The 26,021-nt window shown below is 37.5% G+C and overlaps 1 protein-coding gene across 2 annotated transcripts in view; it reads left to right on the top strand.

Moving 5' to 3' along the window:
* Window positions 1-25,383, top strand: part of NAA50 (N-alpha-acetyltransferase 50, NatE catalytic subunit) — a 29,720-nt gene extending 4,337 nt beyond the window's left edge. The window contains exons 2-5 of one of the 2 annotated variants that reach the window (XM_020879696.2): window positions 20,628-20,761; window positions 21,183-21,302; window positions 21,608-21,674; window positions 22,366-25,383. In XM_020879696.2, coding sequence (XP_020735355.1) covers window positions 20,628-20,761; window positions 21,183-21,302; window positions 21,608-21,674; window positions 22,366-22,543 — 499 coding nt within the window. In that variant the 3' untranslated portion in view covers window positions 22,544-25,383. Of the gene's footprint in view, window positions 1-20,624; window positions 20,762-21,182; window positions 21,303-21,607; window positions 21,675-22,365 lie in introns of both variants that reach the window. The other variant, XM_020879695.2, reaches the window with a different exon arrangement.
* Window positions 25,384-26,021: the final 638 nt, after the last annotated feature.

Below are 26,021 nucleotides of genomic sequence, written 5' to 3'. Positions count from 1 at the left end.
AGAACAGTTGAAATGTGTCTTGTGTTACTGAGGAGCAGAATTAAAACGTCAGTTGTTCTACAGTTTCCATGTATGTTTCAAACAACTTGGATATGTGAGTCCAGTGTAAATTTTATGAAATGTAAGTGTGGATAAAATATTTCCAAGGAAAAATTAGCATCTGAATTGAGATGTACCATTAGTGTAATGTACACTGGATTTAATAAGTGCTTACTTACTATGAAAAATTATTTTTAAAAATATTTTGATCACATGTTGCAATAATTTCACCTATTCTTTTTGTCTTGTTAACGTAGATACTAGGGAAAAATTTTTTTTTAACAGGGACTTGAACTTTGGACCTAAAAATGTTTAAATTATATATGTCACTCGAATTATATTTCTCTTGGGCGGTGCTGTGCTAGACCCTTGTGGGAGGGGGGAACAGATAAATGTCTAAAACATGCGTTTATCTGTGGGACAACAGATAGTGTGGGGCTGTTAACACATTTGTGGTAACTGCTCCTCGTTTTAGATTAAAATATTATAATCCAGTCAGATCTTCTGAGTAAACGAAGAGGGGTATGCATTTGCCTTGCCTGAGCTGGTGCAGCCTATATTCTACCTTTTTTGGGTAATTATTTTGGATTGGATAATTCACTGGAGAAGAATTTGTTAGATCAAAAAGTACTGCCATTTTTAAAGCTCTGATATTTGTTGCCTCCTGAGCTCCAGAAACATAGTAACAATTTATACTGCCTGCAGTGTATGAGAATGCTCTTCTTCAAGGACTGATGAGAAACAGGGGAACACTTGCAGAAACCTCAGGGAAATGGAAGAAGACATTGTGGCTACCATTTCATGGGTGGTGTAAATTACCTTTTTCTCGGATGAATGACACACACTGAGCATTTATAAATGATGGAAATAACAGTTCCTTTTTTACAGGTTGGTTTTGAGGACACATACACCCTTAATTCTAGTTTTACTTTGCTGACTAGGTGATAAATGGCCTTTCTTCCTTTCTTATTGATTACTTGGTGAAGTTGGACATTTCCCATCTTTTTGGCCATTTGTGTATCTTTGTGACTTAACTGTTACATAAACTTCCCAGTTTTTAATTTAGATTTAGATTGCTTTTTTGATTTCAAATTACAAAACATCAAATATAATATTCTTTAGAAAATGGGCTTGAGACATTCACGTTAGTAAATATTTTTTGTGTTGTCAATTTAGAACCCAGATCATTAGAAAAATTTTTATATGCAGAGCTTGTTAAGCTCGGGTAGGCAAGGAAAATGTTTTGTACTTAGAAGCATTTTAAACATTTCTTTTTTCTCTTTCCAGAAAACTAAGATATGTTTAAAGATGTATTTGGAACCCTCCCCCCCAACCAGACTGTAGAGTTTATTATTTGTAGCATAATTTTTCCTTTAAAAAGGAGACTTATAATGCAAAAAGCATTTGAACTAAAAGCAACCACATGTATAGTTCGGTGTGCCACCAATAATTGTTAGCACTAACAAGTTAGGTAGTTAGTCACTAAACTAATAAGATTCTTAACTTCTGGGCCTTCATTTCTTTGTCTCTTTAGCAGTTTGTGTAATCTTTAGTTCCCCAACCAGGGATTGAACCCAGTACCTAACCACTGGACTGCTAGGAAATTCTTTCATTTCTTTCTTTAAAGAGAACAACTTGAACCTGAACAGGAAAGGCCAGAGATTCTTGTGCCAGTTCTAATCTGTTGATAGTATCTTATCAGTATTATTATATTTAATCTGTTGGAAGCTTTATGAGGTCTCAGACTGTGGAGGAGGGAGTGATATCATTGATTATTAATGGCACATGTGTCATATGTTTGCCATTTCTGGTCTCTGTCAATTCTAACTTTCTGTGATACCAAGAAACAAAACTTTGGAATCATATTTGAATTGTTCTCTTTTAAGCTGCTCTCTTCATTTTTCTCTTGTGTCTGCCTTTTGGGAACTGTTCTCCCATCTCTCTCCCTTGCCACTATTACCTTTTACAGTGGAGGCACTGTTAAGGCAATGGGCCAGGCAATAAACCTCATCTAAAATAGTGTCCATGGTCTATTAATGTAACCATAAATATAGTATGAAACAGATACAGAGGTGAGCCAAGAAAGAAAGCAAATGGGTTCTGAGGTTTTTGAGTAGTTGTGTATAGCCAAAAAAAAATGGGAGGTGGCAGAGACAAGGTTAGGCCAGTGGCACAGGTAGGTGATGAAGGGCTAATTTGAATTTTTGTTTGGTAGATTATGTACAGCTTTTTGGAACAATTTTAAGTAGAAAAGTAAAATGGTCAAATTTGTGTTTTAAAAGGATTATTCTGACTGCATTGTGATGCTTTGTCTCAGCTGTAGACTTTTTCCCCCTTATTAGGCTATTAAGATATGGGTTAAAATGATGGCCCGAACCATACTACCAAGAGAAAGGGTATAGGAACAGGTTATGAAGATAGTTGGGAGGCAGAATGAGTAAGGATTAAAATGGGACGTTAGAGTACATTTAAAGCTAGGTTTCTGTATTGGATGAGTGATGAGTCTATGCATAGAGAACGGATTTCCTATGGAGAATGATGAGTTCAGTTTTTTGATGTGTTGAATTTGTAATTCCTGTTCAGCTCAGTCGCTCAGTTGTGTCTGACTCTTTGCAACCCCATGGACTGCAGCATGCCAGTCTTCCCTGTCCATCACCAACTCCCAGAGCTTACTCAAAATCATGTCCGTTGAGTCAGTGATGCCATCCAACCATCTCATCCTCGTGTTGTCCCCTTCTCCTGCTGTCTTCAGTCATTCCCAGCATCAGGGTCTTTTCCAATGAGTCAGTTCTTCTTGATTCCTGTATTTCTGGTTGTGCTGGGTCTTTGTTGCTGCGTGAGGGTTTTTTCTAGTCGCGGCAAGTGGGCCTACTCTTCATTGCAGTGTAGGGGCTTCTCAACATGGTGGCTTCTCTTGTTGTGGGCCACAGGCTCTAGGCATGTGAGCTTCAGTAGTTGTCAGCACGCAGGCTCAGTAGTTTTGGCTCATGGGCTTAGTTGCTCTGCAGCATGCGAAATCTTCCTGGACCAGGGATTGAATTCATGCTCCCTGTGTTGGCAGGCAGAGTACCACTCTGTATATAGTGGTACTTACACAGAGTACCACTAGGGAAGTCCAAAACATCAGTATTTAGGATGAACATACAGATAAAATTTTTTTAAAGGAATAATCTTATTCTTTTTACATTATAACTTTAAATATATTATGTCCCTGTGTGTGTCTAGTGCTTCTAGTATGCAACCAAATAATTACTGAGATTTTTACACATCTAATATTTGCAGTCACACAGCTTGGAGAACTGATTCACCCACCACTGCTGTTTTGATACTGCTAAACCTCTAGAGCAGTGACTCTCAACCAGGGGCACACTCCCATCCCACTCCGGACACCTGATAATGTCTAGAGACAATTATAAGTAATCTCAGTAGGGGGGATGGTTACTGGCATCTAGTGGGTAGGGCTAGCAATGCTGCTAAACATCCCACAGTGCTCTGTGAAGCCCCTCACAACAGAATTATTGAGCCCTAAATATCAGTAGGGCCAAAATTGAGAAACTGCTCTAAAATCTAGATAAGATGAAAGAGGGTTCATGAGTTTTACTAAGGTCCTAGAGATTCTTAGATATACTGAAATTAAATTAGCAATTCTGTGAAGTAGTTGAGATTCTGCCCTAAGTTTTATAGAGGTTAGGTTCAAAAACAAATGCTTATAGCAGTGCAGAGGTTATGTGTCTTGAAAGAGTACAACTGTGATATAGTTCAAATGAGGTAGAAATCTCAGCAGGATGACAGGTTAAGGCCTCAAGAACAGTTAGTATTTAAGCTGTGTGCTTTGACAAATGCTGAGTGGGTTTACTTTTAGGTTCAAGGAATTTATACTTTAGAGGAATCACTCTTCCATGTAATTTACTTGAAGGCAAGAGTTTAGAACCAGATTACTGCTAGCTAAGAAAAAATTATCCTTTAAACCCCTTAAAATTTATATCAAAGGACCATGGGCATACTTTGATCCTTGTTAGAAAACTTAAATTTTATGCAAAGCTGCTTTATCAGTACACCTTAGATAAGTGTTTTTAACCTTGAGAAGATGACTTCTTTGAGGAAAGTCATACAGTGTAGCTAACCTTGCACTGTAATAACATTCGCAGACATAGGCCTGATTCTGGATTTTATTGATAATTGGCTGCAGGCATACCTGTCTAGGCTTCACTTCTGTCATCTATAAAATGAAGGGGATTAGAGTCAGTGGCTTCTGAGGTCCCTTCCAAATCAAACCCTTCTTCATACGAGGTGACCAGTTAAAATTTTGTGCCAAGGTGCACTTAAAACTCATCTAAGGTATAAAGGCTTTAAGCTTTCTCTGTACATCATTTTCTCTTGTTGCTATGTAACTTTAGCGGTCAGACTTTGTACAAAAAGACCCACTTCTGTGTAGTCATGCCTCCATCTTGTGGCCTTTCAGAATATTGCCCCTAAATTTTGTTTTATAATTATGGCCATAATTGACATTACCTTTAAAAAGCTAGAAATATTTAAACTGCTGATTATCTGATGTTGCTACTAAATGTTTTACACAGATTGTTTCATTTTATCATAGCACTTGTTTTTTAAGCTAAGAGTAAAGATTTCCTACTACTGTATTCTAAGTGCAACAATTATATGAGATTTGTCTGAGTAACAGGCAAATCTTGTGTTGCTGCTCTGTAAAGTAGGAGGCAAGTAGCTGTGTTTTCCAGATCTAAGGATTTGGTTCACATTTCTGTGGGTGCTTGTGCAGTATCAGTCTGCCCCCACCCCTTTAGATCCTTCCTTAGTCTCAAAATTTTGGTATGGAGATGTCTTAAGAGTTTGTTATGGATTTAAAAAACAAAAAATGACATATCATGTGAATTTACTGAGCTAATAGTTTCTTTAATAACTGCTGTCTTCAGTTTTTTAGTTAGGGTTGTGAACTCTAGTGCCAGCAGGAACCCAGGACCTGGCATCAAGCATATAAGGTAATTGTGTTAAACAAGAAATGTAAGGTTTATGTAGAAAATCTCCTGGTTTAAAAATTAGCAGCCAACTTAATTAGGAAAAACAAAAAATTGTTGACTCAAACAGATCTGCTTATCTACAGAGCAGAGGTCTTAAACTGATCCATTAAAAGTAGTTTACATTGTCAAAATTATATTGAAATTTTATCTAAAGTAAGTAGTTAGTGTAGTGATTAAAAAACCCAGCTTTCAGAATTAGGCCAATTTGAGTTTGAGTCACAGTTCCTCAATACTAATTATGTCACATACACTGCTTCTCCAGATTAATGCCTAAACTCTCTTGAAGATTTTTTTTTCAGGTATCTTTATGGGCTCCTATTCTTTTACTTCTGAAATTCAGGTGCCGGTGCAGGAGACTCAAGAGATGTGGGCTCATTCCCTGGGTTGGATAGATCTCCTGGAGGAGGAAATGGCAACTCGCTCCAGTTTTCTTGCCTGGAGAATTCCATGGACAGAGGAGTCTTGCACGGTACAACCCATGGAGTCACAAGGAGTTAGACATGACTGAGCGACTAACATTTTTCACTTTATTTCACTTTTGGTAGTTTTTAGATTTTCTTCCCAGTGTAGACATTCTTGGTAATGTGATCTGTTCCCATAAATAGAAGATCTGCAGTATACATTATTGATATTCCAGGAAACAACTCTCAAAGTGATGTCTTACAAAAGAGAATTCTTTCCTTAGGAGTTAGAATAAAGTAAAAAGTTCAGGTGCATTCTATCTACTTAACAACATTGCATCCAGTCACATTAGGTAGCATTTGAATGGTTATATAAATACTTTTAATGATTATTCTTACCTTTAAAATACTTGACAGTATTATAAAGAAGGCCAACTGTACTGTGTCATTATATATAAGGAACTTGAGCCTCCTTGGATCTGGTTCCTCATGGGGCAGCAGAAGGTCTTGGAACAGAGGGACACTGTAGTTTCAATGTGGCAGGGTGGGGAGGCTCGTCTGACTATGTAGCCAGTTACACCAAAAACAGACCATGACAGGCTAGAGATTGCTGAATTTAGATTAGGTCTGTACCAGAATGGAAGGTTCATTCTCATCTACCTCTCATTCAGCTTCCCTTCTACAAAAACAGAAAGCTTGCTACAGCTGGAAATAGAGAAGTTTTAGTAGTTTGTTAAAAGTTTGAACTTCTAGCCTCCTTTTGTTCTTTAAAATAGTAAAGAATAATTGAGACATTGAGTGCTTTCTACTGAGTTTTGGTATCAGAAGTAATGTCATTAGTAAGTAACTACAATACTGTTATACCTAATACCATATTATGATCTGACACCCAGTCTGTATTAGGCTTGTTCAAGTCAGAATCCATAAAGGTCCACATGTCCCAGTTGGCTGAAGTATCTCGCCATCTTTTATAATCTGACAGTTCTTCCTCCTTTAAAAAAAAAAATTATTACTTAGAATAGTTTTGGTTATGGTTTTAGATTTATATTTCTGAAGGTGGTGCAGACCCATTTTCCCTGTATTCCCACTATCCCCTATTAGTAACAACTCACATTAGTATGGTACATAGAAAATGAAAAGACAAGCCATGAATTGAGAGAAAATAGTTGTAGATTATGTATGTGATAAAGGACTTATATCCAGGATATGTAAACGATCCTTACAACTCAGCGAGATAATTTTAAAATGGGAATTCTTTTTTTATGGACTAATGTAAAAACTGTAGGTTTATTCCAAGTCCTAGATCATGGGCAAAAGATTTAAATAGATGTTTCACCAAAGAAGATGTACCAGTGGCTAATGACCAAATCAAAGGGGAAAAAAATTGCTTGGCATGATTAGAGAAATGCAAATCCAATGAGATTATCACTTCATACCAGTAGAATAGCTATAAACAGAAAGGCAGTAAAAAAGCATTGATGAGGATATGGAGAAACTGGAACCTTAATACACTACTAATAGGAATATAAATGGTGTGGCCCCTTAAGGAAACAGTTTAACAAGGTATTAGTTTACCCTTACCACTATAGCAAATGACTACAAACTTGGTGACTTAAACAGCACAGATGTATCCTCTTGGTTCTTAAGATCAAAAGTCTGAAATTGGTTTCACTGTGTTAAAATCAAGGTGTTGGTAGGTATAATGACTCCTGTCTACCTTAGACCTCAGAGTGTGACCTTATTTAGAAATAGGGTCTTTACAAATATAATTGAGATGAGGTCATACTTTAGGGTGGGCCCTGATGTGCTTGTAAGAAGAGAGCCTACATACACACAGAAGATCATGTAAAGATTGAGGCAGACATTAGAAACATCTGAGGCCGCCAAAAGCTGGCAAAGGTGAGGAAAGATTCTGCTCCAGAGCCTAGAGAGCATGGCCCTACTGACACTCTGATTTTGGACTTCTGGCCTCCAGAACTTTGAGAGAATATATTTCTATTGTTTTAAGCCACTGAGTCTGTGCAGTTCTAAGAAACTGATAAAGTAGATCTGTGTTTTTCCCAAAGGCCTAAGATAATGTTTTCTTGCCTTTTCAACTTCTGCAGACTACTTCTATGCCTTGGTTTATGGTTCATCTTCAAAGCCAGCAGCATAGCATCTTTAAATCTCTCTTTTCTTTGTTGTCACATCTTCTCTGATTCCTAAGAATCTGTATGATTACAGAGGACCCAACCAGATAGTCCTGGTTAATTTTTCTGTCTCAGGTTCTTATATCTGCAAAGTTCATTTTTCATATAAGATAACATATTAAAGGTTCCTGGGATTAGACAGCCTCTAGGTGTCATCATTCTGCCTACCACAGGCAGTTTCTTTAAAAAGTAAAACATATTTGCCATATGACCCAGCAGTCCCACTTCTAGGTATCTACCAGAAAAAAAGATGAAGTATATCTCTGCATACAGATTTGTATGCAGTATTCATAGCAGCATTGTTTATAATAGCCATGAAGTAAACACAGTTAAAATCCCAGCAAGTGGTAAATGGATAAACAAAATGTGATATATTCATACAATGAAATACTATTCAGCTACTGACAAATTGGAATATAGTTGAACCTCAGAAACATGCTGTTTGAAGGAAGTCTAGTTCAAAAGATCACTTTATATGAAATGTCAGAAATGGTAAGTCTTGAGAAAGAAGGTGAGTTTAGTGGCTGCCTTGGAGTAGGTAAGGGGATTTATCTCAGCTGTGCGCGAGAGATTTGAGGGGTATGATGTGAGTGCTCTAAAGCTAAATTGAGAGGATGGCTTAACAACTCTATATAAATAGTTTTTTGTTAGACTTTTTTATTATACATTGAGTATAAGATACTTCACATCCTTAAAATGAGAAATTGTGTTTCCATATACCAAGGAACAAACTATTGAAAATTGATATTAAAACAAAATATCATGGAGAAGGAAATGGCAACCCACTCCAGTATTCTTGCCTGGAAAATCCCATAGACGGAGGAGCCTGGTAGACTACAGTCCGTGGGGTCCCAAAGAGTTGGACACGACTGAGTGACAGGTTATTACGATTAAACAGGTAATGCATGTAGAGTTTAAAACAGTACCTGAACTGTCATTAGCATTCAATAATGTTCTAGTAATATAGCTAACAATTTTCCCCCTTTAACTCATTGTAAAAGGATAAGATAAATATGTGTACTTAGGCTAGTCATTAATGGATTGGCTAACATTTAAATTGAACTAGAATGAAAAATAAAACCAATCATTTTAGTTGAGTATTTATAAAAATAAATGGAAACAGAATGCTTGATCCAGAAAATATGGATTCTTTCAGCTGACAAAACAGGGAATCTAAAAAAGTGAAAATGAAGGAAACAGAACTGCTTTGCGATACCTGAAAATTCTCAGTAGCACATCATTAACTTCTCTCTTGCTAATTTCTGGCAAAGACTTTTACCAAGTCCTTGCAAAACTGACAGCACCCCAATTCCAACTGCTTCGGTCAAATAAAATTTGTGTGCGCAAGAGAAAACAAACAAACAAACAAAATATCATTGGGATTCCCTGTTGGTTCAGTGACTAAGACTCTGTGCTCCTAATACAAGGGGCCTGGGTTTGATCCCTGGTTAGGGAACTAGATCATGAATGCTGCAGTGAAGGTCATAGTTCCACCCACTACAACTAAGACACAGTGTGGCCAAAATGAATTTTAAAAAAAAGTTTACAGAAGCATCAAAAAAGTGAAATATTTAGGGACAAATCTGACCAAAGATGCAAAAAACCTGCACATTGAAAACTGCTGGACATTGCTGACAAACGTGAAAAAAGGTCAGTAAATGGAGACATACACACTGTGCATGGGTAGAAAGACTCAATATTGTTAAGATCACAACTCTGTAATAAAAATTAAAATCCTTGAATTGTACACTTAAAGTAGGTGAATTTTATACTATGTAAATCATACTTCAAGAAGGCTGTTTAAGAGAAAAACAAGAACAATGTACAGGGATTGGGTTCATACACCTAAGTGTAATAAAACTTCTAGAAGAAAACAAAAATCTAAATCTTAATGACCTTGTATCAGGCAAAGATTTGTTAGATATGACCCTGAAAAGTATGATCCACAAAAGTTCTTCAAAATGTATAACTTCTGCTGTGTGAAAAACACTGCTAAGAAAATGAAAAAAGCCGCAACTGGGATAAATCTTCTGCAACACACATAACTTGCAAAGGACATGTATTCATAGTAACTTAAGTCTCAATATTTCAAACCCAGTTTTTTAAGAGTAATAGATTACAACATCTCTTTTACCACAGAAAATACATGAGTGGCAAAGAAGTACATGAAAAGATGTTCACCATTATTTAGGGATATGCAAATGAGAACCACAGTGAAATGTCACTACAAATCTATTAGAAAGGGATTTTAAAAGTTCATAGTGCCAAATGCTAATTTGGATGCAGAACACCTGAAACTCTTGTATACTTAGCTAATGACCCGGCACCCCGTCTCCTACGTATTTAGGAGAAAGAAAAACTTACATTCACACAAGAATCTGTACAGACATTGTAGCAACTTTATAATCTCCCCAAACTAGAAACACCCAATAAAAGTATAAACTCATGCTACATCCGTATAAGAATGAATTGTTGATAATAATAGTATGGTGAATCTCAAAGGCATTACGCTGAATGAAAGAAGCCATGCAAATAACTGTGTATTGTGTGTTTATATGATAACTGTTGGGAAGGCAAAACTATGGGAAACAAAACAGATAAATGGCTTCCTGGGAGTGGTGGTAGAGTGAAACTGCAAAAGGTCATGTGGGAGACTTTTGGGGTGATAGAATCATTCTGTTTCTTGATAATTAAGTGGTAGTTAGGTGACTGTACATATTTGTCAAAAATCAGAACCATATGCCTAAGGTTAATTTTATATAGGGAATTCCTTGGCAGCCTAGTGCTTAGAGCTTCGTGCTTTCACTCCTGTGGGCCCACGTTTGATCTCTGGGTGTGTAACTAAGATCCTGTAAGCTGTGTGATGTAACCAAAGGAAAAAAAAAAACAAAAAAAATTTTATGTGAACTTTGTTTTTTAATCTAAGGAATAATTTTTTTTCCTCCTAAGAAAGCAGATTTATCCTCAAAAAGCCTGGAAACATAAGGTAACAACTAATAGTTGATATAGATTAGAAAACTGCAAACTGATAGACTTGAATAGACTAAAACAATACTTATGTTAAATCTGAACAGACTGAATGCTCTGATTATCAGATTAAAGGAACAAGATTTAGGCTTATGCTGTTCACAAGAAGATACACTTTAAGGAACAGAAGTTCAAAGTAAAGAGTGATAGAAAATACACTATGCAACATTGATTAGAAGACAGTGTGTCTATAGTGATAAACGAAGTAACTTTAAGATGAGGAATATTACATCAAAAAGGTGGACATTTTAAAATGATAAAAGGATTGATTCACCAACTCATAACAGTCCCAAACGTTGAAAATAGAAGCAAGCATTGACAGAACTGAAGAGCAAGAAGAAATACTTCCAAACTTTGATGCCAATAAACCTTATTGATAAGAAAACCTATCAAAGATATGTAAGGGGGGAGAAGGCTGTGTCAGAGTAAGACTTACTGATGTATCATTTAAACTGACTTAAAGGGGGTGACCGGAGAAGGCAGTGGCAACCCACTCCAGTACTCTTGCCTGGAAAATCTCATGGACGGAGGAGCCTGGTAGGCTTTAGTCCATGGGGTCTCGAAGAGTCGAACACGACTGAGCAACTTCACTTTCACTTTTCACTTTCGTGCGTTGGAGAAGGAAATGGCAACCCACTCCATTGTTCTTGCCTGGAGAATCCCAGGGATGGAGGAGCTTCTGTGGGGTTGCAGAGTCGGACATGACTGACTCGACTTAGCAACAGCAGCAGCAGTGGTTATCAGGTTTGCCTCACAGGCAAAAGGTCCAGGTCTGAAACTGGATGGAAAAAAGCATGCATACTTTGGGCTTCCCTGGTGGCTCAGGGACTTAGCAGCAGCAGCAAAGGGGGTTACAGAATAACTTTCAGCCAAGGATGGAAAAGCCACCAACTGAGATGGGGCAAATTGCAGGCGAAGCAGATTTTCTGGGTAAGATCAGATATTTATTTTTGGATATGTTTGATTTGAAGTGTCTGCTAGAGATGTTTTGCATATAGGAATGACTTCTAGGAAGTGACAGAAATTGGGTTGGCAGCATTAAATTCATAGGACTATATATGGATTGAAGTCACCAAGAAAAGGTAGGTAGAGAACATGAGCCATACCAACTCGATGTGCAAGGCCCTCATAAAATTGGTTCTGCTTCCTCTTCAATCCTAGCTTCCATGTTTATTACATAAAAACATACTTTTACTATAGCAAACTGCATGTGGTTTGGGGAGTACATGATTTCTCTTTGTTGGTGTTCTACCATCTCCTTAAATTGCAGTACTTCAGTTCGGTCACTCAGTCATGTCTGACTCTTTGTGACCCTGTGGACTGCAGCACACCAGGCTTCCCTGTCCATCACCAACTGCCAGAGCTTGCTTAAAGTCATGTGCATGCAGTCATCTCATGCTCTGTCATCCCTTTCTCCTCCCGCCTTCAATCTTTCCCAGCATCAGGGTCTTTTCCAATGAGTCCGTTTTTTACATCAGGTGGCCAAAGTATTGGAGCTTCAGCATCAGCCATTCCAATGAATATTTAGGACTTTAGGATGGATTGGTTAGATCTCCTTAATGTCTAAGGGACTTTCAAGAGTATATTCACAACCACAGTTCAAAAGCATCAATTGTTTGATGCTCAGCTTTCTTTATAGTCCAGCTCTCACATCCATACATGACTACTGGAAAAACCATAGCCTTGACTAGACAGACCTTTTTTGGCAAAGTAAGGTCTCTGCTTTTTAATATTCCATCTAAGTTGGTCATAGCTTTTCTTCTAAGGAGTAAGCATCTTTTAATTTCATGGCTGCGGTCACCATCTGCAGTGATTTTGGAGCCCCAAAAAATAAAGTCTCTCACTGTCTCCTTTTTTTTCCCCCATCTATTTTCCATGAAGTAAAGGGCCCAGCTGCTGTGATCTTAGTTTTCTGAATGTTGAGTTTTAATGCAACTTTTCTACTCTCTTGCACTTTCATCAAGAGGCTCTTTAGTTCTTCAATTTTTGCCATAAGGGTGGTATTATCTGCATATCTGAGCTTATTGATATTTCTCCCAGCAATCTTGATTCCAGCTTGTGCTTCATCCAGCTCAGCATTTCACATGTACTCTGCATATAATTTCAATAAGCAGGGTGACAATATACAGCTTTGACGTACTCCTTTCCTGATTTGGAACCAGTCTATTCCATGCCTGGTTCTGACTGTTGCTTCTTGACCTGCATGCAGATTTCTCAGGAGGCAGGTCAGGTGGTCTGGTATTCCCATCTCTCAGAATTTTGCACAGTTTGGGGTGATCCACACAGTCAAAGGCTTTGGCATAGTCAACAAAACAGAAGTAGATGTTTTTCTGGAACTCCCCTGCTGTTTCTGCAATCCAGTGGATGTTGGCAATTTAATCTCTGGTTCCTCTGCCTATTCTAAATCCAGCTTGAACATCTGGAAGTCCACAGTTCATGTACTGTTGAAGCCTGGCTTGGAGAATTTTGAGCATTACTTTGCTAGCATGTGGGATGAGTGCAATTGTGTGGTAGTTTGAACATTCTTTGGCATTGCCTTTCTTTGGGACTGGACTGAAAACTGACCTTTTCCAGTCCTGTGGCCACTGCTGAGTTTCCCAAATTTGCTGACTATTGAGTGCAGCACTTTCACAGCATCATCTTTCAGGATTTGAAAAAGCTCAACTGGGATTCCATTACCTCCACTAGCTTTGTTCATAGTGATGCTTCCTAAGGCCCACTTGACTTTGCATTCCAGGATGTCTGGCTCTAGGTGAGTGATCACACCATTGTGGGTCTCTGGGTCATGAAGATCTTTTCTGGATAGTTCCTCTGTGTATTCTTGCCACCTCTTCTTAATATCTTTGCTTCTTTTAGGTCCATACCATTTCTGTCCTTTATTGTTCCCATCTTTGCATGAAATGTTCCCTTGGCGTTTCTAATTTTCTTGAAGAGATCTCTAGTCTTTCCCTTCTATTGTTTCCTATTATGTTGTTTTCCTCTATTTCTTTGCATTGATCCCTGAGGAAGACTTTCTTATCTCTCCTTGCTATTCTTTGGAACTCTGCATTCAAATGGGTATATCTTTCCTTTTCTCCTTTGCCTTTCACTTCTCTTCTTTCACAGCTATTTGTAAGGCGTCCTCAGACAACCATTTTACCTTTCTGCATTTCTTTTTCTTGGGGATGATCTTGATCCCTGCCTCCTGTACAGTGTCGCAAAGCTCTGTCCATAGTTCACCAGGCACTCTAACAGATCTAATCCCTTGAATCTATTTGTCACTTCCACGGTATAATGGTAAGGGATTTGATTTAGGTCATACCTGAATGGTCTAGTGGTTTTCCCTACTTCTTCAATTTAAGTCTGAATTTGGCAATAAGGAGTTCATGCTCTGAGGCACAGTCAGTTCCCAGTCTTGCTTTTGCTGACTGTCTAGAGCTTTACCATCTTCCGCTGCAAAGAATATAATCAGTCTGATTTCAGTATTGATCATCTGGTGATGCCCATGTGTAGAGTCTTCTCTTGTGTTGTTGGGAGAGGTGCATTCTCTAGGCAAAACTCTGTTAGCCTTTGCCCTGCTTCATTCTGTACTCCAAGGCCAAATTTGCCCATTACTCCAGGTGTTTCTTGACTCCCTGTTTTTGCATTCCAGTTCTCTATAATGAAAAGGACATCTTTTTTGGATGTTAGTTCTGGGAGGTCTTGTAGGTCTTCACAGAACCGTTCAATTTCAGCTTCAGCATTACTGGTTGAGCCATAGGCTTGGATTACTGTGATATTAAATGGTTTGCCTTGGAAATGAACAGAGATCATTCTGTCGTTTTTGAGACGGCATCAAGTACTGCTTTTGGGACTCTTTTGTTGACTATGATGGCTGCTCCATTTCTTCTAAGGGATTCTTGCCCACAGTAGTAGATATAATGGTCATCTGAGTTAAATTCACCCATTCCAGTCCCATTTTATTTCACAGATTCCTAAAATGTCGTCGTGCACTCTTGCCATCTCCTGTTTAACCACTTCGAATTTGCCTTGATTCATGGACTTAACATTTCAGGTTCCTATTCAATATTGCTCTTTATAGCATTGGACTTGACTTCCATCACCCGTCACATCCACAGCTGGGGGGGTGTTTTTGCTTTGGCTCCGTCTCTTCATTCTTTGTGGAGTTATTTCTCCACTGATCTCCAGTGGCATATTGGACATCTACCCACCTGGGGTGTTCATCTTTCAGTGTCCTATCTTTTTGCCTTTTCATACTGTTCATGGGGTTCTCAGGGCAAGAATACTGAAGTGGTTTGCCATTCCCTTCTCCAGTGGCCCACGTTTTGTCAGAACTCTCCACCATGACACCTCTGTCTAGGGTGGCCCTACATGGCATGGCTTATAGTCTTACTGAGTTAGACAAAGCTGTGGTCCATGCGATCAGATTCGTTAGTTTTCTGTGATTTTGGTTTTCAGTCTGCCCTCTGATGGATAAAGATAAGAGGCTTATAAGAAGCTTCCTGATAGGAGAAACTGACTGAGGGGGTAACTGTGTCTTGTTCTGATGGGTGGGGCCATTCCCAATAAATCTTCAGTCCAATTTTCTGTTGTTGGGCGGGGTTGTATTCCCTCCTTGTTGTTTGACCTGAGGCCAAACTATGGTGGAGGTAATGAAGATAATGGTGACCTGCTTGCACTGCCACACTCAGTGTCCCTGACACTGCAGCAGGCCACTGCTGACTTGTACCTCCACAGGAGACACTCAGACCCTCAAAGGCAGGTCTGGCTCAGTCTCTGGAGTCTCCTGGTACGCATACGCAAGGTTTTGTTTGAGCCCTCTGAGCATCTCTGGTGGATATGATTTGATTGTAAATGCGATTTCCCCCCTTCTACTGTCTTGCTGGGTCTTCTCCTTTGTCCTTGTACATGGGTATATTTTGCAATTCTTGCCCTCCCACAAAACAAACTCCTGGTCATCCTCCATTACCTTTCCCAGGATCACTTCCATTCTAGTATTTTTACATTTTATATACATATGCACCTGATGGGAAAACCTGACTCATTAGAAAAGACCCTGATGATGGGAAGGATTGAAGGCAGGGGGAGAAGGGGACGATAGAGGATAAGATGGTTGGATGGTATCACCAACTCAGTGGACATGAGTTTGAGCAAGCTCTGGGAGTTGGTGATGGACAGGGAAGCCTGGCATACTGCTGTCCGTAGAGTGGCAAAGATTCAGATGCAACCGAACTAAACTGAACTGATATGTTTGCTCTTACTTTCACACTGTATTATATACACCTGTGTTTTCTACTAGATGTAAACTCCTTTGCATTCCAGGTGTTAGCACATAGATGCTGAAATACATACTGAAATAGAACTGATTTATGCTTTAATAGGTAACTTACTATGTTCTTAAGAACTGTAGAAAATTTTAGATTCACAGATGGAATTCTTAAAAGCTCTAATAATTTTCTTCAATTAAAAAAAATTTTTAAAGCTATTAATTTTTGAATCAAATTCTTTCAGACTTTTAAAAGCTTTTTGGTTGTTTACAGTCAAATGGTGTTCTAAATACTTGACATTTCTACCTAGCTGTCTGTTTATGCCTTTAATACTACACATTCTGTAGTTAATTTATAAGTTGATACTACTCTGATATATTTAGAATATCCACATCTTGGAATAATTTGGAACTAAGTGATCAGGATTACAGAAGTGTTCCATTTCAATCAGAATATCATGTTCAAGAGAGTTAAATTGTATTTGAAGGTGAATTTTGCTGACAAAATTACATTTAATAGACATTTTGAGTTTCTGTTTCTCCCATATGCTGACAGTCTGGTAATGATAAACATTGATTACAAACAACAGAGTCCTACTGTATAGCACATGTAACTATATCCTATCTCCTTGGATAAACGTAATGGAAAAGAATATTTAAAAAAGAATATATATATGTGAATCACTTTATTGTACAGCAGATATTGGCACAACATGGTAAATCAACTATACTTCAATTTAAAAAATCACACTTGGTTAATTTCTTTCTTAAATGTTTGTTACTGTGTATGTGCAGAGAATAATATTGAAAGATTGTATACACCTAACATTTCTGTGGTGCTGGATTTAAATTAGGCAGGGAAAGATTAAACTGTGTATTCCCTAATGATTCAGTATTGTATTTCATATTTAGTCTTTAAAGATTTATTTCTTTATTGCACTGGTTCTTCGTTGCTGCATAGAGGCTTTTTCTAGTTGTGCTGAGCCAGGGCTTGTCTCTAGTTGCAGTGCAGTGGCTTCTCTTATTGGAGAGCATGAGCTTCATGGCACACGGGCTCAGAGCTGTGGCACCAGGCTTAGTTGCCCCAAGGCATGTGGAATCTTCTGGGACCAGGGATTGAACCTGTGCCCCCTGCACTGGCAGGTAGATTCTTCACCACTGGACCACTAAGGAAAGTTCTGTGTTCAGTCATGACTGCCCACCCTGATGGAAACTTTTAGTAGTTAGCTTTTATTATAGTTTCAGTCTATCACACTGCACCACTGCCACCTTTTTCTTCTGTTTGAAATCACACAGTACCTGGTTATTATCTTTTTAAAAATTTATTTATTATCTTGAAGCATTGTTCAGTTCAGTTCAGTCGCTCAGTCGTATCCAGCCCTTTGCCACTCCACGGACTGCAGCACACCAGGCTTCCCTGTCTGTCACCGTCTCCTGGAGCTTGCTCAAACTCCTGTCCATCGAGTCAGTGATACCATCCAACCACCTCATCCTCTGTTGTCCCCTTCTCCGCCTGTCTTCAATCTTTCCCAGCATCAGGGTCTTTTTTAATGAGTCAGTTCTTCCCATCAGGTGGCCAAAGTATTGGACCTTTAGCATCAGTCTTTCCAGTGAATTTTCAGGAGTGATTTCCTTTAGGGTTGATTGGTTTGATCTTGCTGTCCAAGAGACTCATAAGAGTCTTCTCCAACCCCAGGTTTCAAAAGCATCAATTCTTTGGCTCTCAGCTCTCTTTATAGTCCAACGCTCACATCCATTTGTGACTACTGGAAAAACCATAGCTTTGACTATATGGACCTTTGTTGGTAAAATAATGTCCCTGCTTTTTAATACAGCATCTAAGTTTGTCATAGTTTTTCTTCCAAGGAGCAAGTGTCTTTTAAATTCATGGCTGCAGTCACCATCTGCATGGTAATTACCTAGAAATTATTCTTAAACTCTTAAAAACTCAAGTTCTTTAAAGTTATTATCTAGAAGCTTCACTTCATGGATTTTGACATTTTCCTTTATTATTGTTTACTATTAGAGTTCATAATGTAAATTTTCAGTCACTTAAAATACAGAGACCGGCTTTAAAGAGCAATGGAGTTTTTTTTTTTTCTTTTTCTTTTTTTTCTTTTTGCTGTTCTGCACAGCATGCAAGATGTTAATTCCCCAGCCAGGGATCAGACCTGTGCCCCCTGCAATGAAACTGTGGGGTCTTAACCACTGGGCCACCAGGAAATTTCCCTGGAGTGATTTTTAGTGTGTTCTAAATATAATCAATATAACCTGTCTCATATTTAAAATAAATTACTGTACCCAGTTTGTAGTATAATACTGAAGAATAATATTTGGTTAAGTGAAATAAGCCAGATAAAGAAAAACAGATACTGGATAGTGTCACTGGTACGTGGACTCTTTAAAAAAGAAAAGTGTCATGTTCATAGAAACAGTAGGAAAGTGGTTGCCAGGTTGGTGAAAGGGCAGAAACTTTGAGCTATAAGGTAAATAACGTCAGAGAATCTAAAATATAGTTGATAACACTATAGTGTAATTTTAACAGTAGAACTTAAATGTTCTCACCAAAATAAAAAGTTGATGGATGTGTTAACTAAATGAAAGGAATCCTTCTTTATAAAAGAGTAGATTATGTTTTTTACTGGAATGTCTTGCATCTTAAAATTTGTGTGGTTGCTAAGAAATTCAGTGTGCTTACATTTTAAGACATGCCAGATACACAAGTGTGGTCAGTCATTAGGGAACAATAAAAATCAGTACCATAAAAATGAAATAATTGAGTTAGAAAGACTAATGTTCCAAATGAGCATAATGGTCTGTAATCAGGTTTTTTTTTGTTGTTATAATATTTCAGAGAATATTGTTATCAAAATTATCTACAGTTCTCACCACAAACATTTTTCTGTATGTTAGCAAAAGTTGGGAAAAGATACACACACACACATGTTCGCCCCCAGAAGACAATATATCAATATTTTTCTGTGCTAGTAGTATAAATGTATTATGCTTTATTTAATTAACCAGTCCTCTAATGGTGGACACTCAGATTTTTTTCTTTTTCTTTTTTTATGTCATTATAAAAGAGAGATGATTAACTTTTTTATTTAGTCATTTCTCCAACAGAGAGTTTTCAAAACCTCTGTGCATATGATGTAAATGATTAATTAGGGTGCATTGTTTGCATTTTCCTGCTATTGACTAATGCCATTGTGGTCTGGAACTAGCACCTAGCAGTAGGACCTCCATCATTTTCTAATTTGGTTGACCCCAGATTGTTTTGTTTATTTTTTAATTCATTTGTTTATTTTTGAATTCAATATTTGATTTGACAATGTTTTCTGTAAATCTTTTTACCACCTACTATTAAGATTTTAGGTTTGTCTTGTCACTGTTGATCAACGTTTAGCTTGTGGTGGTGAGATTGACTTGAGCTCCTAAAAATTTCATTTGTTGACAGGTTGGGCTTCCCTGATAGTTCAGTTGGTAACGAATCCGCCTGCACTGCAGGAGACCAGACCCCAGTTCAATTCCTGGCTCGGGAAGATCCACTGGAGAAGAGATAGGCTACCCACTCCAATATTCTTGGGCTTCCCTTGTGGCTCAGCTAGTAAAGAATCTGCCTGCAATATGGGAGACATGGGTTCTATCCCTGGGTTGGGAAGATCCCCTGGAGAAGGGAATGGCTACCCACCCCAATAATCTGGCCTGGAGAATTCCATGGACTGTATAGTCCATGGGGTTACCCAGAGTTGGACAAGAGTGAGTGACTTTCACTTTCATATAGGCAAAACAACTTTATCACTGTGAATCCCAAAACTTTTTAGTCTTTTCCCATGGAACCAATTGTTTTGGTTAAGTATAGTTTCTTAGCAATGCTGCTGTTTTTGATGAGTAGGGTTTTTTTGTGTTTGTGTGTTTTGTGTTCTTGATAAGTAGTCTTCAAGCTAGGATTTGTTTTGTTTGGTTGGTTTTGTTTTCAAAATGTAGATTCCCATGTTCCATTTCCAGATATTCTGCTTCTGAAGGTATGTGTGTGTGGTGGGAGTTGGTAGGGATGGGGTGGGGGTGAGGCTCGAGGTGGGGGTGGGTGGTTCCTGTAATCTGCATTTGATTACCACCCCATGTGTGGTTTCTGTGTCAAGTGAATAGAATACACATGATTTTTGCATGTTTTGATTATTTTCTTAGAAAAAATTCCTGCAGTGGGGTTGCTTTGACTAAGGAGGTGTACTTTTTACGCTTCTCAATACATAGTGCTAGATTGTCTTCCAGAGATACTGTGTCTATTTACATCTCTGCCAGCAGAGTATAAAAATCTTGCTACCCCTTTGCCAATTAGGTATCATAAATCTTTTTGATAAGTCATAGGTATCTTTAAATTTCTCTGAAAATGTTGACCTTTATGTCAATTATTATTCTGGCCTTCTTAGTAATTGTTGTTTATCGTATTTGTCTCTAAATGTATATGCAATTGTATGAAAGCTAGGAGTTGGAATCTGGACGGAATGACAGGCAAAAGCTACTTATAAATGGTGATGTTCATAGGACTATAAGGTTGCTATGAAAGGGCCAAATTTATCAGTCATGTAAAAAAGACTTGGTACCCTTTTAATTTAATTTAATTTTATGTCCATCATAATAAACAAAGCTTATTATATTTTATTGAGTACATTTTGGTTTGTTCCAGTAGCCGGATCGAGCTGGGAGATGTGACACCACACAATATTAAACAGCTGAAGAGATTAAACCAGGTCATCTTTCCAGTCAGCTACAATGACAAGTTCTACAAGGATGTGCTGGAGGTTGGCGAACTAGCAAAACTTGGTAGGATATTCTTTTTCTTCCTTTCATTTGTTTATTCATGTTCTTGACACCTCGGTTTTAAACAGGGCAAAAAAAAAGATAACTAATTTAATCTCATTGTTTTACGAGTGAGGAAGTGGGGGCAGTCCAGGTTCTGAGAAGAATCAAGATAGATAATTTTAGAAGGAAATGCTAAATATTTTTTCTTATTTAGGCTGTGTCCGTGTTTTCACATATTTAGCTTTACTCAAAAGGGGTATTAAATTCTTAAGGTTTAGGATATTTTTGAGGGTATTGATACTTAAGAGTAGCTGATAAAAATTTAATTAATTCTGATAGCAGCAATTTAATTGCTGTCTAAGGGAAGGGAAGATTCAATAAAATGTGTCTGTGTCTGCTAAACTGTGTCTGCTAAACCTTGTGTCTTTGTTTTCTGTGGCAGCCTATTTCAATGATATCGCAGTGGGTGCCGTGTGCTGTAGGGTGGATCATTCACAGAATCAGAAGAGACTTTACATCATGACACTAGGATGTCTGGCACCATACCGAAGGCTAGGAATTGGTAAAAATTATTTGTGGTTTTTGTTTTTTCTTCAAAGAAGCTTATTAACATAATTCAGTTGCAAGCCCTGTATAGATTTGTTACTAATACCCCTTTTCCTTTTTCTGTTTTCCTTCTTACTGGAAGGGTGTAAGATTGCTTTTCTGCCAGAAGTTTTAAACATTGTAGGTAGTATAGAGAGAACAAAATTTTGGAAAATCAGGCTGCCTGATGTTTACCTCAAATTCCTTTAGGACTCAGAAAGATGTTTAATTTAAAAATTGATTTTGATGAGATTACTTATTTGTTGTTTGTCTCATTAATAGGAACTAAAATGTTAAATCATGTCTTAAACATCTGTGAGAAAGATGGCACTTTTGACAACATCTATCTGTAAGTAAAGTCATATTTAATGATTGTATCTAAAGAATTTAATAAATTGGCAATAGAAATCTTTACTAGAAAAATTTAAATCTGGTCACTTATTGTCTTTTGGAAATACCATGGAAGTATTAATAATAGTTATGAAGTTTGTTTTGTTTTAATAATAGATAAGGAACCTTCGACAAAACATTCTTACTTTGCTTTATTACTTTGGGGTAGGAGTTCCAAAGTCACAGATGTGAAGCCGAGATTAAGTCTTCAGAATTTAAGAAATCATGTCATTCTGAGTTTTGTTCAGGGCTTTCAGTGACACGCTCTTTAGTAGTAGAATTTAATAATCAAAATCAGAGGGTACTTAGCTGATTTATACTTGAATCTTAAGAGTAAGGCAAAGATAGCAACTTTGGGTTCTTGTCTTTTCAGTGAAGCATAGTTGGTTTACAGTAATATTGTGCCAGTCTCTGCTGACAGCAAAGTGACTTAGTTATACACTTACATGCTTTTTTTAAAATATTCTTTTACATTATGGTTTATCATAGGATATTGGATGTAGCTTCTAGTGTGGATTCTTTTATAATACAGATATTAAGATTATTTTCGTTTTCAACCAACTTGAAGCTATCTGTGGAGGATACATAAAAGCTGATGAAATCTTCATTTCTTTCTTTTTTTTTTTTTTTGATACCCTTTTACATCTCAGGCATGTCCAGATCAGCAATGAGTCTGCAATTGACTTCTACAGAAAGTTTGGCTTTGAGATTATTGAGACAAAGAAGAACTACTATAAGAGGATAGAGCCCGCAGATGCTCATGTGCTGCAGAAAAACCTCAAAGTCCCTTCTGGCCAGAACGCAGATGTGCAAAAGACAGACAACTGAACAAATTACAGATGAACTTTCTTGCACTTGCTTGTCGCCAAATAAAAGAGAGGCCCATTGATTCCCTGCCCCCCTTTCTTTTAAAACTTTCCCCCTTCCTTGTTCTTACTTTTCCTCCTTTCAAAACTTGCTTCCCTTTCCTCTAAAAGTGTTAAACTTTTAAGGACTTATTAATCATGTTTGGATTGTTTTAGTTTTCTTATTTTTGTGAGGTGGTTTGATTGTAGGAAGGAGAAGGTATAGATCGGTTTAGTTTCACAGTTAAGGTATATATGGTCCCAAAAATCTGAGTGTCAATTTCCATTTTTTTTTAATGTCCTGCTTTCACATTGAAAGGCAGAGCCTACAAAATATTGTATTATTTCAAAGGACAAAAAGAAGCAGCAGCAATATCTTGTTCTCTAACTCTTAGACAAGTTTAGTGTGTTTGTGGTACTTTGGGTTTTTTAAAGATTTTGTGGGATACTAATCCCTATACATTGCCTTCAATCCACCTTTTGTCCTTCTGAGTATTATCTCAGGAGTTGGGCCATTGTTATCCTTGTAAGAAATACTAAGCTTATTTTGTTCTGTTAAGCAGTTATTTCTTCCTTCCTTGCTGGTGGCTGAAGGTGGGTGGGACAGTTTGAATTGGTAGTATTAGACTTTGGTCTCAGTATGTGAGTTAAACTGCTTTTTGCTAATGAGTGGGCTGTTGGTTAGCAGGTTTGTTTTTCCTGCTGTTGATTGTTACTAGTGGCATTATCTTTTAGCATATGGGCTGGTGAGATTAATTTTTTTCTTTAATATCCCAGCTAGAGATACAGCCTTTAACTGACCTAAAGAGGTTTGTTGTGATCTGCTTTTTTTCTCCTGTTGTTTTTCTTCAGTAAACCCACAGTAGTTGGTCAGACCTTAAATATGGAGTTGATGTCCTTTATAGGTCAGTGCCCTTAAATAAACCTGAAGTAGGTATTGTCTCCTGGACATACAAAAAAATACCTAAACAGAAGCTTAGAAGGATTTGTGGCACAATAAATGCATTTAATGTCAGCTAACGCAGACTGTTAGAAGTGTGGCCACTGAGCATTTGATTTTAGAGGAAAGAATATCTAGACAGTATTTTTGAGAATAACAGCTGTGCTATTGCATATCTGTTGGAGAACATCCCAGATTTGCTTACATTCTGTGCCTGTGATACTGAGTTTAAGGATTTGGGGGAGGGGGAATTATTAAACACATTGCTTCTGTTCTTGGGAAAAGTAGAAGTCTAGAAGTGTTAATAACGCGAATGTCACTGTGACCTCCTGTACTGACAGGACTGGTTTATGCCAGATCATTTTCTGGCACTTAGGGAGTGGCTTTGACAGGTCAGTAACTTTCTGTAAGATAGAAGACCTCTAAATTTTCAGGCTTTCCTCCATAATCCCATCTCCAATATTCAAAATTTTCTACATTGCCAATACCAGTGGCCTAAGAAATGTTTTCATTAGACTTAAAACGTTGCACAGAGCTTGAATTTTCTGTCATTTGACTTTAAAAAGAAGGCTGATTCATAACATTTATCTTCTTGTGTAAATTCTGGCATAAAAGTTTCATCTCTTCAAATACATTGAATGACAAAATTATTTTACACAATGTTTATGCACGTCTTATAATCTTAAGTTTTTATTTGAGAATGTGAAAATGCAAGGTACAATAGACTTCAACAGTCTTAGCTGAGTGCCAAGAATAATACAGAAAAAGAAGATAGTTGATGAGTGAGTTCATAGAGTTCTAATCTTAAGATAGTAAAAATGTAGAAAGACCTTGCTGGTTTCTTGGTTATCAGTTTCTTAAGCAGTCCAAATCTAAGCTTAGAAGAAAAGTTTAGCATTGAGCACCTTTACCTTCATGGATAAGCTTCAGCTTGCTCTTGCCAAGAGAAGAGTGCTTGAGTTACAGAAGGCAAGATTAGTTTGAAGAATTCAGTCTTTTTGTAAACTTCAGATGTCAAAATAGATTTTGATATATAAATGAGTTTTGTGAGATGACACTGCCTCTATTTCTATAACCATTTCACCTGGACTATCTAATCAGTCCTATGAATGTATCCCTAGATGTGGTTAATGAAAACCGAATAGCTGCCTCATGACAATTAAGTACATATTATTTATGGAGGAAAAAATATTAACTTTTGAAATGAGTGTGTAGGCTCCCTATCATTTTAGTGTTTCTTTCTCCACACTAGTCACTGACTTTAACCTAAATTGTGTTTGTAAAAGGTGAATTGTCCTACATCAGACTTACATGAAATAATTCCATCCATTTATGGAAGAGGAGGATGTAGAAGAGGTAGAAGCTAGACACTCTTTCATGTGCCTAGAAGTCAGTAAAGACTGAAATAATGTCCCATGTTGAGTAGGTTATTTTGAAATACAATAATTATCATTGAGGTAAAATAATTCTATTAACTAGAAGATCACAAGATGTATCCATCATATTTTTTAGGGAAGATAGTTTTTTTCTGTGGGGCAAATAGGTAAAATTATATGGTAATTACATTTAGGTTCTAAAGAAAATCTGCAGAGAAATCTATGCAATATATAATTCGTCCAGATTAGTTTTCATTTGGGGAAAAAAGTTCTGAAATATCCCCAAAGCAGTTTACTTATCAATTGAGAGTCCTCCAGAAATAGAACTAACTATTGAGAAACCGTGGAATGTGGGGTGGAAAAGAAGAGCTCCCTCAGTTTTTTGGAGGGAATAACTTTAAAAATACTTAAATAGCTAAGTTTACTTGGTGCAGTTAAGATTTAAACTTGTTGATTTTAACATTGCTGTTACATCTGAAATAAACTTACGTGATGTTCTGGTAGAAATCTGTGATGTCTGGTAAATGTCAAAGAAATATAAATGCATTGTGTTGAATTTTGAGATCAGCAGCTATATAGTCATTGTTTACTGTTGCCCATACTATTTTATGTACTTTCACATTTCTTTAAGATCTAACTTTAATTAAAACAGGCCCAATGTAATCAAGGCCTCCTAATTCAGACCTTTTGGAACTTGATAGAAACACTGTTCAGAATCTGCTGAAAGTTCAGTCCTAATGAGAGAAAAAAGTAAGATCCAAAGGGCTGTCTTACTGCTGCTATATTTTGAATGCAGTTGTTAAAAAACACTAGATACTTTAGACTGTGATTTAATTAGCAATGTTCATTGACTAGAGATAACATATTCAGATTTTTTTTCTTAAAAAATGTGGCTTAAAACAACATGCATCATCACCCACAGTTTCTGAGTCAGGAATCCAAGGGCAGCTTAGTTGGACGATTCTGGCTTAAGGTCTCATTGAACCCAATGCCTGGAGAAGCATGTCACCCAGGCCTGGAGAAGCTGCTTTGGAGATGGCTGACTCACATGGCTGTTGGAGGGATTCAGTTCCTTACTATGTGGGTGTCTCCACAGCGCCTCCTGAATGACAGCTGGCAGCTGACTTGGCCCAAGAGCGAGTGAT

Source organism: Odocoileus virginianus, chromosome 4 (assembly GCF_023699985.2).
Source record: "Odocoileus virginianus isolate 20LAN1187 ecotype Illinois chromosome 4, Ovbor_1.2, whole genome shotgun sequence".
NCBI lineage: Eukaryota > Metazoa > Chordata > Mammalia > Artiodactyla > Cervidae > Odocoileus > Odocoileus virginianus.
Note: the sequence above shows the minus strand (reverse complement) of the source record. Positions and strands in the feature narration are given on the sequence as shown.